Consider the following 15716-nt stretch of genomic DNA (forward strand, 5'->3'; position numbering starts at 1 on the left):
CCGACAAGGGTTAAATGAAGTATGATAACTTCTGAAGGGCTATTACTGTTGTTCACTTTCACCGTTCCAAGTCACTATACAGAACTTCCTTGTGTAGGTGGGGCAATATAACAGCACCCTGTGTTGTAAACAAAAATTGCCCTTTTCCCTTATCGGGTATCCAAGAGCCCATATAGAGTCCTTACAGAAGTTCCCTATTGGTAGGAGATAAAAACAGAGGCCAACCAGAGAATATTGAGAAGCAAAGCAGCTAGTAAGCCTGATCTTTACTGATCTGTTGCAACAGGGTCCTCACTCACCACACACGGGAGGGAGGAGGAACCCAGAACAATGGCACGCAAGGCCTTACATAGACTTTTGAAATTGCCACCCTGTAGATCAAGACCACCCCCAGAAACATACATACATCACAGAAGGGGTGTAACCTAAGACCACGCCCCAGATACATCATACCTACATCACAGAAAAGGCGGTCTAAAACAGAAATTTGAATGTTTTTTCTGTTTGTCAGGTTATCTGATTGCCTTTCCTGATAGTCTGTCACCCATTAAAATGCTGATTACTCAATTTCTGGGACAATGGGAAGGCTCCCTAACCCCCCCTCCTTGCAGGGAAAACATTTGGTCAGTTTGGGAATCAAAATGGTTTCAGGTCAGTCTTCCTGTGCTGATCTATGTACGGTATGTGCTTGGTTGGTACATTTATGAATATTACCATATATATAAGACCTCAAAATTCCTATCACACATGAAAAATGATGAACCAAATTGCCAGAACCAGTACTTGTTTCCTCGCTGTAGCAAAATACTTCTTAAGGGAAGAGGAAATAGCCCCTTTGATTTCTGCAGCACTGGAGTTTTAGTTTACTAAGATAAGTCCTTGAAATATTTCTTGCACAGGATGACAATGCACAATGCTTGATTCCAATCTGGTGGGCAAGTGCCTGCATTGGATCCTGTCTCAAGTGGCATCTGTCTGTTTGTATATGACTTGTTTCTGCAACTCCCCTCCAGGATGTAGTACTGTGATCAAAGCATGCCACTCATGGCTTGGGATATACAGCTGCTCACCACTGTGATGTGCATTCTGAATAGACCTCCTCCCCTGCTAGTACCATTAAAGTTCAGAATAGATTTATGATCAGTGTCAAGCAACTCTTCCTTCAATTGAACTTGGAAAATAAAAGACAGTTTTCCACATCAGATGCTATTATTGATCCGAACATTCCACGAATCATAATGTCCTCTAATGATGACAATCAAGAACATTATTAGCAAATACAGAAGACTGAAATAGCCCCCTTTTAAATGTTGCTTCCCGCATTTCATATGAGAACAGAGAGTTGTTAAACTCTATTTTGACATTGTTGAAAAGGAAAGGGGTGGGGGGAGACTCACAGGATTTTAGAACCCAGACAAAATTTATCAGTCATCTTAATCCCACAGAAAAATGTTCTGCTTTAGTTACACTTCTGATTAGCTGAGGCTTGGAGGAATGTTTGCTGATGTGTATTCACCTCTGTTGTATGAATTGCTCTGAAAGCAAACATTGTGTGCAGCATTAGGACATGTAAATAACTGTATTAAGGTCAGAGAGATGTACTTAGAAGCTGTAAGAGAGCCTGAAGTAAAACAAAAGTGATACAGCAGATGGATTATGTTAGCAAACACCAATCCATACCTGTTTACTACTGTAGATAGGCTTTCAGGCAACACTAGATTTCACAGTTAAAAGTGCCTAAGAATGCCATTCTTCCATTGTGCAGTCATTAAAATGCATTGAAGTGAATCTCTTTCCTGGCATTTTTCCCATTTAATCTTCTACGCTTGCAGAAATAGCCTCTTTCCATTTTCTTGAAGTGCATCATGTGAAATGTGAACCACACAGTGCCTGAATATTTGTTAATGGCTTTTTGTGTGTGGGTGCATTAACTGATGATAAAACAAGCAAGAATTTTTTTCACTCACTTCTTTAGCTGATGCTATACATACACAGGAGGGGGCTGGGGAATCTTCTTGTTTTTCTGTGCAACCTGAAAATAACTAAAACAAAGCTATAGCAATTTTCTTGCTCCTTAACTTGCTGAGGACTGGACAAGTTATGGTCTTCATTTTCCACATACTGTTATTTTAAATTAGGCATGTAATGCCTTTTAAGAGTAGATTAGATGCTACCCTGCAAAATGTCTGTACTACATAATTGGACAGTCAAGATGTCTGATTGCAGAAAATAATACTGTACACAGACCTACATGTAACAGAGGAGAGAATAAAGCTTTAGTCCTGTGAATGTGTTCATTTTGGTGTAGAAAGGAATGTACAGCTGTAAGTGAGGGAAGGATAGGAGATTGGAATTGTGCCTGCTGGTGCCTCCCATTCCATTATGTGTTCAAGGTACAATCTATACTCTTCATTTTTATAGGCTACCTGTGCTTTGGTGGGCACGTGCAGGTATTTGTGAAGACAGCATCTTGAACATGTGAAGGCTGGCAAAAGTGTGATCCCAATCCCCGTGCCGTTTGTTCATTAATACTAATATGAACTTATGGAACACAGGTGGCACTGGGGTCTAAACCACTGAGCCTCTTGGACTTGCTGATCAGAAAGTCAGTGGTTTGAATCTCCACGACGGGGTGAGCTCCCGTTGCTCTGCCCCAGCTCCTGCCAACCTAGCACTTTGAAAGCACACCATTGCAAGTAGATAAATAGGTACTGCTGCGACAGGAAGGTAAATGGCGTTTCCGTGCGCTCTGGCTTCTGTCACAGTGTCCCGTTGCAGCAGAAGCAGTTTAGTCATGCTTGGCCACATGACCCGGAAAGCTGTGGACAAACGCCAGCTCTCTTGGCCTGAAGCGAGATGATTGCCACAACCCCATAGCCGCCTTTGACTGAACTTAACTGTCCAGGGGTCCTTTACCTTTTTCTTTCTTTTTCTTTTTCTACCTAATATGAACTTGTACTAATATGAACATCTACATCTTGCTTTTCTTCCAAAAGATGAATCAAATGAACATACAAGTCTGCTCTTACTTTATTCTCCCACCTCATTAAAAGCATTTTTACTGTTTCCCAACTTTATTATCTTTTTCAAGTTTATTTTAATAAGTAAGCAGAATGATTTGCTTTTGTCTCTCCCTAGTTCCAGTTAGCTCAGTTCTGACGAGTTGCAAATTGGGGAGCAGACATAGAGATTACTACTCTAGCATCCTTGGAGTGCAGATGAAGGGTCACTGCACACAGTCTGTGTTTTGTCTCTGAGAGTGGATCCAACCATATACACGTTTGTTGAGTTAATGAAAGCAGATATAGATCTGGTTCAAATTTTAAAATGGTCACCTTGGGTTGTATTCCCCCTCCCCTCGGGGCCTGTTTAACCCCCTGTTGGTAGAATGGTGCATAGAGAAATGGCTTTGCAGACTGGGCTGTACAGCTCACGATGGCCAGCAGCCATTTCTGAATCTGCCGTGTATGACCATGGGAAATGGCTGCCAGCCAGCAGCAAACAGCTTGGTTTATAAAGCAAGTTTGCTTTCCCACGGTTGCCATATTTCAAAAAATAAAAACCAGGACACCCCAAAAGTTGTTGAGCTTTTCGATTGACTTGCCAAAGACCCAGGACAAAGTGTCATCTTTCAGAACCAGCCCCCCCCCCCCGACATCAACTTTGCCTTTGAAATCTTGATAGTGTCTGGGGAAATCTGGACTTATAGCAGTTCTAGCTTTCCATGCACTCTGTACCAGAATAATTATGTGGAAGGGATGGCAGAAATGCAACCATTTGATGGGCTGAATCGTCAGGCCATGTTAAGCAGCAGGTCCCATTAATATACCAGATAGGTGGGGGAGGAGGGAGGGAATTGCATCCTGGCACACATATCTGTTGTGTGACCTGGGTCCTAGAAGCATTGTTGTTGTTGTTTAGTCGTTTAGTCGTGTCCGACTCTTCGTGACCCCATAGACCAGAGCACGCCAGGCACTCCTGTCTTCCACTGCCTCCCGCAGTTTGGTCAAACTCATGTTCATAGCTTCGAGAACACTGTCCAACCATTTCGTCCTCTGTCGTCCCCTTCTCCTTGTGCCCTCCATCTTTCCCAACATCAGGGTTTTTTTCCAGGGAGTCTTCTCTTCTCATGAGGTGGCCAAAGTATTGGAGCCTCAGCTTCAGGATCTGTCCTTCCAGTGAGCACTCAGGGCTGATTTCCTTCAGAATGGATAGGTTTGATCTTCTTGCAGTCCATGGGACTCTCAAGAGTCTCCTCCAGCACCATAATTCAAAAACATCAATTCTTTGGTGATCAGCCTTCTTTATGGTCCAGCTCTCACTTCCATACATCACTACTGGGAAAACCATAGCTTTAACTATACGGGCCTTTGTTGGCAAGGTGATGTCTCTGCTTTTTAAGATGTTGTCTAGGTTTGCCTAAAAGCATTAATGGTGTATTATCTCAAGGACTTCCTTTTATCAGATTTATTGATTGCATAGGAAAGGAAGTGCTTGCTTTCAGTTTGGAAGGCCACATTCCTCAAAGAGGTGCATATTGGGGTGTAAATAAACTGTTTCCCCCTTGGACAGCAAGCCTGTCAAACATGTCTCTCTTAAGCCGTTATGCCGCTTGCCTCTGTCGACTGGCTAATGCACCCCTGGCTTTTGGTGCCCTTGTCCTTTTCAGTATTCCGAAGGCACACTCACTGCAGCAACATAGGCCAGTGTCACTCTTATTACCTTTACCTGTTTTATCTTTTGTGAAATTGAGCCTTTAGCCAGAATTGTCTGAGCTGCTTCTCCAGCAATTGGTTACCTGTGAGACTCCTCGAGCTCATTTCACTCAAGTAATTTGATTCCCCCATGCTTATGAAGATTGCTTTTTTGCTGAAGGCCATCGTGGAAGAGTACAGACCCGTACCGTGATAAGCAATAACACAGCTCCAAGATAAAACAGTGAAAATGGTTGGAAAGCTGGGGTTGCATTCTAGCTCATGTCACTCATACCCTGTCGGTGAATAGCCTTGCCTTTTGCATTAGCTGTCATGATAAGGGAGACCCTGGTTCGTTTTATCACCTGCCCTGCTTTCTAAAAATCTGGTTCAAATGGTGCAGTAACTCTCTGGACATTGAACAGCTTCTTATCTTTCTGCAGGGTATGGGAAGAAGCTCTGCAATTCCCAAATACCAGTTACTGGATTTGAACCAGATCCATGGCGGTAGAGCGCATGCTTTGGTATGCAGAAGGTGTCGGGTTGAATCCTTGACATCTCCAGGAAAAGATTCTTACCTGAAACCCGGAGAGCTACTTCCAGTCACTGTAGGCAAATCTGAGCTATATAAATAGGCAACATGATTGTTGGTGTGTGTGTTTGTTTGTATTGCTTTATCAGAGCTTCCAGCAAGGACACGAAGGTGTAAATATTAGCATTTTAAAGGTGAATCATTCCTGCTGGAAGAAAAATGTTTCTTTTGAAAATAGGCTATGCATAAACAATCATATATTTTAGTTGGCTGAAATACTGTTTTGGCACTGTTGGCTGAAACACTGTTCATTATAATTTATGATCAAGAAGCCATAGAAGAGTAAGTTAGGGAAACAATGCACTGCGGAGGCCGTTGCTAAAGGGGTTATGATATTAATTTAAACTCATCTATAAATGGTGGGTATATATTGGATATGCAGTTCATTTTTTAAAAAAACTTTTCCATGGATACAGCCATGCAATTTCCATCTAAAATAATGAGCCATGCATATAGAGCTAGGACAGAATTGGATCAATCAATCTTTCAACTATACCTTCTGTTCTGTATTCTCTATTAAAAAGGCATACAGGAACTTCTGCAGTACTACAATTCCCAGCAGACTCTGTAAGGCATGCAGGAAATAAAAGGATCAAGGAAATATAGTAGCAGCCAGGGGAAAGAGCTAGAGATTAGAAGAAATACGTTTTTAGTAAGCACAGGAATGGTTAGAGATCAGAACTGTTGGAGGAATAAAAAGGTTTAAAGCAACCTTCTAAAAAGTGATTTCATTGTTAGACGAACATCAAACTTATCCTAGTCTTATACAGTCTGCCAATTTAGCCTTTCCCCCCCCCCCAAAGCCAGATTATTATTATTATTTTAAAGGGGGATCCTTTAATCTTTTCATCCATTCAAATTATATTTCAAAATGGTTCCTATACAGTAGCTCATATTGCCGTGCTTTGTTTTCTTATTGCCAAGGCTGAACCTAATCTTAGAATGTTTAAGTCTTATCTGTTCTAAGAGAAATGATTTCTAAGCTAGGTATTTTCAAGTTTGCTTGTTGGCTAAGGAGGTAATTGTTTGGGTAATTAGCCAACATTTCCCAACTTTGAACTGAATTCATGTAAAAAAACCTTAGATCTGTGCTATCTAGCAGCTGTACTTCAGGAAAATCAGCTTAACATGCAGAGTCCTTGCAAAGTTTTCAGGAGAGTTGCTGCTCAGCAAAGTTATTTGCTTTTATCTGGAAAGCTCAGATCTTGGAAAGCTTTCCAATGAAATTATTGGGGAAATTTCATGTGGGCCAGAACAAAGCAAAGCCATGAGATCAGATTCTGAGGCTAGACCAAAGAGATCAGCCTCAAATTGGATATGTCTCATTCAAAGCAAGGCAATTGTGTGGGTGCGCACACACACACACACACACACACACACACGGAATAAAATGTCACTTTGGGATCTTGCTTTGAGAATTACTCTGTAGCATAACCTGTCTGTCTTGCAAACCCAGCTTTTGTCAGGAACCATCAGCAGTATCAGTATTAACGTTTTGTTTCTTTGTATGTCAATGACCTGCTATACAGCAGATGGAAGCAACCTTAGAATAATTTTTAGCAATAACACATTTGGAATTAATTAATCTAGAGCTAGCTACTAATGATGGCGAGGAAAGATAAGAACCAATTTTAAAGTATGTACTGCACTTCCTAATTATTTCCATAATATCCAAAGGATCAAAGGATCCAGATGGAAGGGGCCAAAGGGAGCACTTTGTACTTTATCACAGTACATTATATCCTATGACTTGGGATAGGAAAGGTTTCTGCCTAAGAGAATTGGAGAATTGGATTTGAGATTTGAGATGCGCTGACATAACTGGGGTGCATGATACCTACCAGAACAGTGAATCGGAATAATTGCGACCCCATCATTTTCTTCCAGCGTACATTGACATATACATACAGAGCTCTGGCATCATGATGCAACTATGAACTTGCATCATTTCCTGCTGTGTGAGCCTGAACCTAGAGCTCTTACACACATTGATCCTGGTGCACAACTTGGAAACTTTTACTTCCACAGCCTCAGTTTCCTGGGATATTAGCAATTGGGGAGCTGTAGTGTATTTAACTTCTAGTTGATAAACACCACATGCCAAAACTATAGTTTGAAGACTATGCATGCTGACCAGAGAATATCCATAGTGCCCAGAGAATCTACAAAATTAAGTCAATATACATTATATATCATTATTAAATTATATTGCATATTGCTCTTCTCTCCACAGGGTTGTTGTTTTTGTTTTTAATCCCTTACTATGGTCATATCCTAACTCAACATTGTCTCTCTTAATTCTTAATCTCCTATATTTCCATTGCTGTTCCTCAGGCTCTGGTCCTCTTTGACCAGCAAACCAAGGTTGCAATCCTGTAATTTCTTACTTGAGAGCAAATGCAATTGAATGCATTGGGACTTACTTCTGAGTGAACATGCATTGACTTGCACTGTAACTGGCTTTTAAACAAAGACAGAGTTGAAGATGTCAGATAAATCTGTTGTCAAAATGGGACATCTCACTTACAAATAAAGGTTTGCTCTTAAATCAGGAAAGGTTCTCCCAAAGGTTATCTGAACATATATGCATAAAATATTTGCATCAAGTTATGCTGTTATGTTTAAAGATGTGTAGCTGCATGGATAAAAACTATTTCTTCTATTTCTTTCTTTGCTTAGGTTTTCCAAACGAGCCAGCTGCAATCATTGCACTTACCACAATCAAGGAATGGTTAAGCAAGAATTATCATGAGGTATGGCTATAGATATAAGTTCAAAATCTTTCATGTTGAGCTTTGCATTTTCTTGGAAACCATGAGACTGAACAGTTGCACTGATTCCTGAATTGTGGGGGTAGTATATAAAATGAATCCTGATGTCACTGTGTGTTACTTAGCCAGACAACATAATGTCTATATTTTTAAACTATTACCTGGCCTGTAAACTATTTCTAGCAGTGTGAAAAGGTACAAATTGCCCTCCAAGGTTTTTGCTCGCTATTTTGTCATGTATGTAAAAAGCAACGTGAGACTTGGTAGTTCTGAATCTCTTGTCAGCTATGATTGGGGATGGTGAAGACTGACTCAATAACACTTAGAATTCGCCGCTATGTGCTGGGATCTATGTTGGTAAGGTTTGCAGTTAGCATTTCACCTTTTTCCCTTATGAGTCATGGCATTTTGTTGTGGATAGAACAGATCTGCATATAGAACTGCATATAGAAAGCATCCTTTGCCGATATAAGTTTTGGTTTATATACTATGTTGTATGACAGTTTCGCTTGAGAACTCGTGCATAAGCAGTAAGATGAAAACTGCCAAGACCAGCTTGAGATATTTTGGCCCCAGAGGCAAACCGCAAAATGGCAGCCCCCTCCCTGCTGGGGAAGAAGGGGTGAGTGAAGATCTGCCTCAATAACAAGGGGTTGGGGAATAAAGATCTGCTGCCCCTGTGGCTCCTGCAACCCAAGGAGGTTGCCTCCCCTGGCCTCATGGGTGGGCTGGCCCTGAAAACTGCTATAGACTCTACCTACTGTGGCATTGTGCAATTGATTGCATAAGCAGTTGCCAACTAGCGTTTGGGGCTATTTTTCTTTGGCTCATAGTTCATGAATTCAGGGATGTAAGGAGGCCATGATTTCTGTCCTGTCCTGTTTATGTTCTGCTGCAGTTCAGCTTCTGCTAAAACTTGTTTTTTGTCTTGCTCTTTGCAGTGGCTGAAGCGAATATAATTAATTATGTAATTTATTACATAATCAATTTGGAAGAGCAACATCAAAAGCAAGGCAGAAAATAGCCTAACATTTGTGAACTGGATAAACAACACACCATAGCATATAGTGCTTGTATTCGCTTGCATAATTTCTGACCTCCGACATACATTCAGATTGTGGCCATTTCCAAACTCATTTTTGATTCTGACAAAATTCTCCATCATCCATATTTTGGAGCAAACCATGTTTTAAGCACATGCAAATTGTCTTAGAACAATAAGACAATAATTAAAGAAAACCTGGTGCTCCACTGCTCAAATAAAACTTAAGGGGGACTAATTGCTCCCCTTGGATAGCTAAGAGAAAGTAAGTGAGACTACCTAAATGTAAAAACTGACTGACGGCCATATCTACTCAGAAGTCAGTCCTGTTGAATTCAGTTGAGTTTACTCCCAGGCAACTGGGGTGAGGATTACAGCCAGAGTTAATTCTTTAATCATCAGGATAACTGTTTTGGCTCATACACGCATACACCCCTCAGGATTTCAAAGCTGGTCAGCTATAATCCTGAACACATTTACTAAGACAGTGTGTTCTGTTTATTTCCATGGGAGTTCAAGCACATGTATTTAGGATTGAATGAACAATCCATACAAATTAGCAACCACCTCTCCAAAGTCTCTTATTCCGATATAGCACAAAAGTTACTGCATGCTAAATGCAGAACACAGCATGGTGGAAACAATTTATGCACTTCCAGTAGGAGGAAGATCACCGCAGCAGCATTGACTAAAGCCGATCTACACCAGGTTCCCTTGAGAAACACACATAGTAAATAATGATTCATATCTAGTTGTTCTTTACGGATTGCTCTGATCTGGTATTGAAATACAGTCCTTAGTGGAACTAATTTCTGGCCATGTTTTACACTGAAGTCTGCTGACTTGCAGCTAGAGGGTAAATCGAGTTTGAGGTTAGTAAATGGCAATATATTGTAAGTGTAGAAATCCTTTGCATTGAGTTCACAAGAATGGCAATAGTCAGCAGTACCAGGCTAATTCACTGCAGCCTCCTAGGTTATCTCTTTGGTAAACTACATTTTCACATTTTACAAAATACTCTGAGGGTTTAATAGAATCCTTCAGATCACAGAATAGAATTGGGCCTTGTCCTATAGGAAATTACCCTCTAGAAATGCATTCAGGAAAGCACATTAAGCCCCTCAAATGGATAGAATGCTGTTTTTGGTGCTCATTTGACAAGGTTAGAGATACGACCACTTGTTTGCTCATTATAATATTACAAAGAAACAGCAGCTTTTCTAGCTAATGGTTTCAGTTTCCCATTCCTTGGTAGAAATCTTTGCAGTTCACCGTGCTGAAGTTTTTATCACTTCTGTTTCAAAGTTGTGTTCTGTGCAAAAGACGTTCTGCCAGTGGCCTGATCTCGACAGTGTTGAAAAGGACTTAATGAAATTAGCAGTTTTGACTAAAGCCACATTTTCCTTGTGCTTGAGGTTTTGTTTAGTTTCTTGGTTAGTATTATTATCTTCTGCTGATTTTATTTTCTAACCGGATACTTTGTTTAATGCTTACTTAGCACCAGTGGTATAGTAGAAGCTGTACAGAACATTGAACTGACACAGTCCCAGCCCTGAGGGCTTACATATTGAGTTATTCGTCTTTTATTGTTCACTGGTGGCACCGCAAATTAGTTGTGACAGGCCTCTGCTCAGAAAAGGACATCATCTCTATGAGGGAGACTTCTAATCAGTTTGCCTCCAGAGCAGATGAGCAGAAATACTGATTATTATTATTATTATTATTTTACTGAGAAGGAAGCTTTGGGTGTCCTTAAGTGTTCTTTCTGCATAGCATTATATAAGACCATTTATTTATTTAATTTATTTATTTATTTATTTTACTTACTTGCTTACTTACTTATTGGCATATTTATTTATTTATTTAAGCATGTGCATCAAATCACAGTATAGTGAAATGTTTCATGAAACGTATAAATGTCCTATCATGAATGACTTTTGGAAAAATGAATGCTTTGGCTCCACTGCAGCAGGGGCTGAGCCCCACATACCACATTTTGAATTGATTGAGGCAGCTAAATCCGATGGCTGATCCAAAGTGTTCAAAGACGCAGGATATTTTTTGGCCAGGATGCATCATTTATGAAAATTTTAATGCAGAGTACAAAGCACAGATAGGCTTTTCATGTTCTTTACAGATTTTGGAAATGTAAAAACAAATTTAATCACCTCATAAAAATGGCCAGATTGGTAGTCACTTCCCTATAATGAAGAACACTAATATACATGGGTAGATTAGGGTCATTTTGTGACTGCAAAGAACACAATACTTCTGAGATCTCTCTTATACATGGTGATAAGAGCTGGATAGTTTCACAAAATCAGCCTACTCTTTTTGTATTATTTATTGCAAGTCTCCTGTTTTTAGGGATTGCTTATGAGCAAGCCGGTCCTTTTGGTTGAAATAAACCTTTATTTATTTATTTTCCATGTTACATCTATCAGCAGGGAACCTCATCTTCACTTTCTGTAGTTCCTCATTTTAGCAAAGTTGGTTAAGCATTCTCAAGGTAAAAACAAAAAACAAAAAACCTTGCATAAGAGATTACTGTTTTTTCTTAACAAAGCATAAACCTTTGCTTAGGTTGTGTGTTTGGAAAATAAGAAATAATACTGTTCAAGATCTAGGGTAAGAGAGTTTGCTAGTTTTAGTGAGTGTTAGAAATGAATAAATGGTAAAATTTATATAATATTTGGAGTATTGAAAGGAAGATACAGGCTAAGCTTCTTTTCCAGGCTGGGATAGAAGTCTTTAAGAATGGAAGCTAGTCATTAACCCATCAATGCAAACCAGGGCAAGAGATTCTCTGCTAGTGGGCAGAGAGGGGAGTTCCCATTGTTACCATGGGCTGAGAAAGGTTTAGAATTTCAGCTTCCATGAGGTAGGAAAACAGGGGGAGCGGGCAGGCTGAGCCTAAAGGGGGAAAAAGTGTTGTTCTGCACAAGGCTTGGGGTTTTTTTTCTGGCATGGGTCTTTGGGAAGGGGCAGGGTGGAGCTGGAACTCCAGGCAAAGGCCATGCAGGACAGAACCGTCTTGGGAGGCTGGAACAGAGGCATGGAGACAGCGTGCAGGATGCCTTGGGCTGTGAAATATACTCGGAGCTGAGAGTGGATTACATGCTCTTTATTCAGCTCATAGTGGTGAGGAGGAATGGAAGTTCCCCCTCAATATCTGCTTTATATACATTATTTACACAATGGGCTGCACGTGATTGGCTAATTCCGGGATTCTCCTGTAGGCCAATCAGGTTGTGGATTCACTTTCACCTGGAGCTGGATTGGGTGGCTCCTCCAGACCAATCATACTGCTGCATTGTTCTAGGACCAATCAGACTGCTGCATTCTGAATCCTATTGTTCTAGGACCAATCAGATTGCTGCATTTTGGATCCTATGCAACTCAGTACATAACAGGCTGCAATGCTGTGCTGCTGTGGGGAACAAGTAGTTCTTGAGATGTAATGCTCAGAACTCTCTCCAAAGTAGGCCCAGAGGTGTAAATATGTGTAGAATAAACACTACACTAGTCTCTGTTGTGCCTTGGTTTCCCAACAGAAACACAAGCCTGGGTAATCACCTGGACCCCCTGGTGTCTTGCTACCACTCACAGAGACTGTGAGTGGCATGCAATCTTTGTAAGAATATTTTCAGCATGATCTTAATTTCAGGACTTTGCCGATCCTTCCTAATGGCATTGGAGTATTCTATTTTAGTCACTTTTGCATGTAAGGATCCTTAGATTATCAACACTATATTCCCTTTTTAAAACATTCTCTTCGGGTAGCTCAAAATTAGCTGCTTTCTATTTCTATATTCTAATTAAAGTAGTAATCACAGGCTGCTGATTGAAATGAAAATCAGCCATCACCCTACTGTCATCTAGCTTAAGTCAATAATGGGGAAAAAAGGCTTTTCAACTTTACACAAAAATATAAGGATTCACTCACGTTATGGCACTCCTCTTGGGCTACCTTCTTAGAGAATTAGCTCTTCTCCCCAATGGCTAAACTGAAATATCCCACCAGACAAATCACACTCACGAATGCTAAAGAAGCCACCAGGGGAATGTATTCCCCCCCTTATGAGATCTCAAGACTGAGCCTACCTTCATTCAGTAATCTTTTTTGTGCCTCTTTAATTATGACATATCTATTAAAAGTAGAAAAGATGCACGATACCCACTCTCTTAGGAGGATGTGTAAGTATTTACATTGGCTCACGTCTGTCAGGACTCAATGAGCCCTGCTTGGAGGATAACTCTATCAACAAACAAACTCTGGAGCCTAGACAGCTTGGGATTCCTTTGTTCCTCATCTCTCATTTGTGTCACAGTACCAGGAGGAACTGTGGGACGCGGGTGGCGTTGTGAGTTAAACCACAGAGCCTAGGACTTGCCGATCAGAAGGTCAGTGGTTCGAATCCCTGTGACGGGGTGAGCTCCCGTTGCTCGGGCCCAGCTCCTGCCAACCTAGCAGTTCGAAAGCACGTCAAAGTGCAAGTAGACAATTAGGTACCGCTCCGGCGGGAAGGTAAATGGCATTTCCGCGAGCTGCTCTGGTTTCGCCAGAAGCGGCTTAGTCATGCTGGCCACATGACCCGGAAAAACTGTCTGCAGACAAACGTTGGCTCCCTTGGCCAGTAAAGCAAGAGGAGCGCTGCAACCCCAGAGTCATTTGCGACTGGACCTAACTGCCAGGGGTCCTTTACCTTTACCTTTAATTCTGAAACCACACCCAGCATACCATACTCAGATTCCCAGGTGAAGCTGTCCTGGCAGGACAATTTTGTAAGCCAAAACTAAGATAATTAATTCACTTGTAATTCAAAATACTTCATAGGGAATTGTAAACTCTTTTCTGTATCACTGTTCAGAAAAATAATAATTGTTGATGCCATTGTGTGATACTCACCTCCCCCGAGGCTTCTAAAGAGCAAGAAGCCAGTCGGTACATCTCTGTAAAGCTTTGTGTATGATGAATGTACTATTGTAAGTAATGACCTAATTCTACATAATTGCTAATTAGTGCCACTAAAACAAAGCTCTTTGCTGTATGGGTTCTTGGATATTTACATTTCCCATCTCACAGTTGACACCTTCCACGATATGTTTTATTTTGTAGGACTAAGTAGGCAACTGTTCCTTGAATATCAGAGACAACAAAGCTTCTATTTGAAACCAGAGTATAATTGTTGTTATGCTTGCTTCAGGGTGTCAGTGGCTCCACTGTTGTAGCAATGCATACTCAAGATATTTCAGAATAAAGAAAATATTAGTGAAGTCTTAGTGAAGATGGACCACTGGTCTCTCTGACTCAGTACTGAGGCAGTTCCTGTGTTCCAGTATTTCCCCTCTGGATCACCAGACTGGCTGGGTAATGCTGTGAAGCAATGCCAGAGTGCCCATCCCTAACTGCTACAGTAAGCAGTTACCAGATTCTTTTCAATGAATCCAGGGACAATTTTTAACTTCAATGGATTTTGTATGGGGACTGATTTGTAAATCCGGGGACTGTCCCTGGGAAATGGGGACATCTGGTAACCTTATGCGACAGGGGAATCAGCAGATGGCCTCTACCTGCTTCAACATACACAGCAGGGTACCTGTAACCTACATTTTATCTGCAGCCACCACGTACCCTATCTCCCCAGATTTCAAAACAGTTGTGGGAAAGTGGTTGTGCTGCTTGTGCAGAAGTTTAACATACGGCTGGAGCCTACAGACAACCGCCTATAAGTAAGTTTCATCATCAGTTCAGTTTTAACAGCAGCCATTTGCTTCCACCCATACTATCCAGAGCTGGTCATCACATCGGGAGGTTTAAGGGGTCATTATACATTTGTATTTAGATTTATGCCACAGTTTCTCGTTTTAAATTTCACACTTTTGGTGTGTCATAGCTTGTGATTTTGTACTGTTGAATTGGTTGGTGTGCCCAATTCAGGTTACTTGGTCAGTTGCCCTTTTGCCATCTCGCTTTGGCATCTGTGACACCTTCTTGGACCCGTACTTTCTCCTCTCAAGCTTTCTACCTTGTTGTCTGAACTCAATTTCCCTTCATCCCACTCTTCCAAGCTCTTTCCATTTTAGCAGCAGAGTGACTGAAAACTCATGTGGATCTGATAGTTAAGACCAATCTCTTGTATGTCCAGTGACTTAAAACTATATTCAGAGTTACAGGTTGCTTAATTTTGTTGCTGTGGAGCTGGGAGGGGTTGCATTTGGTTGCAATGTGTGAATGTGTCCATGAAAGTTTCTTTGGTTTGCAAATATGCCCACATGTCTAAAAAGGTTGGCAACCCCAGCTCTGAGTTCTCATTGGCTGACTCAGCAAGATAGTTGTCATTAGAAGTTCAATAATTCAGTGGTTTTTTGCCTTCTAGCTGAAGAAAAAGTAGTGGAATAATGTTTTTCAGATGCTCACTACACTAGCATTCATCTGCTTACAGGTAGAGGAAGACAAAAATTCTTTGTTGTGAATTAATACTAATGATAATAAGCAATTACTTTCAAGATTTCATATGACTGTTCTAAACGGCAAGTTAATATGAGCAGCTAGAATGTATGAACAGCTTAAGTACTGCATAAAGACTGACACACTAGTAACAAGGCGCTTTTAG

The 15716-nt window shown here is 40.9% G+C and overlaps 1 protein-coding gene across 6 annotated transcripts in view; it reads left to right on the plus strand.

Moving 5' to 3' along the window:
- The window catches only part of MACROD2 (mono-ADP ribosylhydrolase 2), a 966393-nt gene that overhangs the window by 597255 nt on the left and 353422 nt on the right, over positions 1-15716 (plus strand). For all 6 annotated transcript variants that reach the window (XM_083607322.1, XM_083607325.1, XM_083607327.1 and 3 more), the window contains exon 8: positions 7966-8039. In XM_083607322.1, coding sequence (XP_083463448.1) covers positions 7966-8039 — 74 coding nt within the window. The remainder of the gene's footprint in view (positions 1-7965; positions 8040-15716) is intronic.

Source organism: Podarcis filfolensis (assembly GCF_964270895.1).
Source record: "Podarcis filfolensis genome assembly, chromosome: 3".
Taxonomy (NCBI): domain Eukaryota; kingdom Metazoa; phylum Chordata; class Lepidosauria; order Squamata; family Lacertidae; genus Podarcis; species Podarcis filfolensis.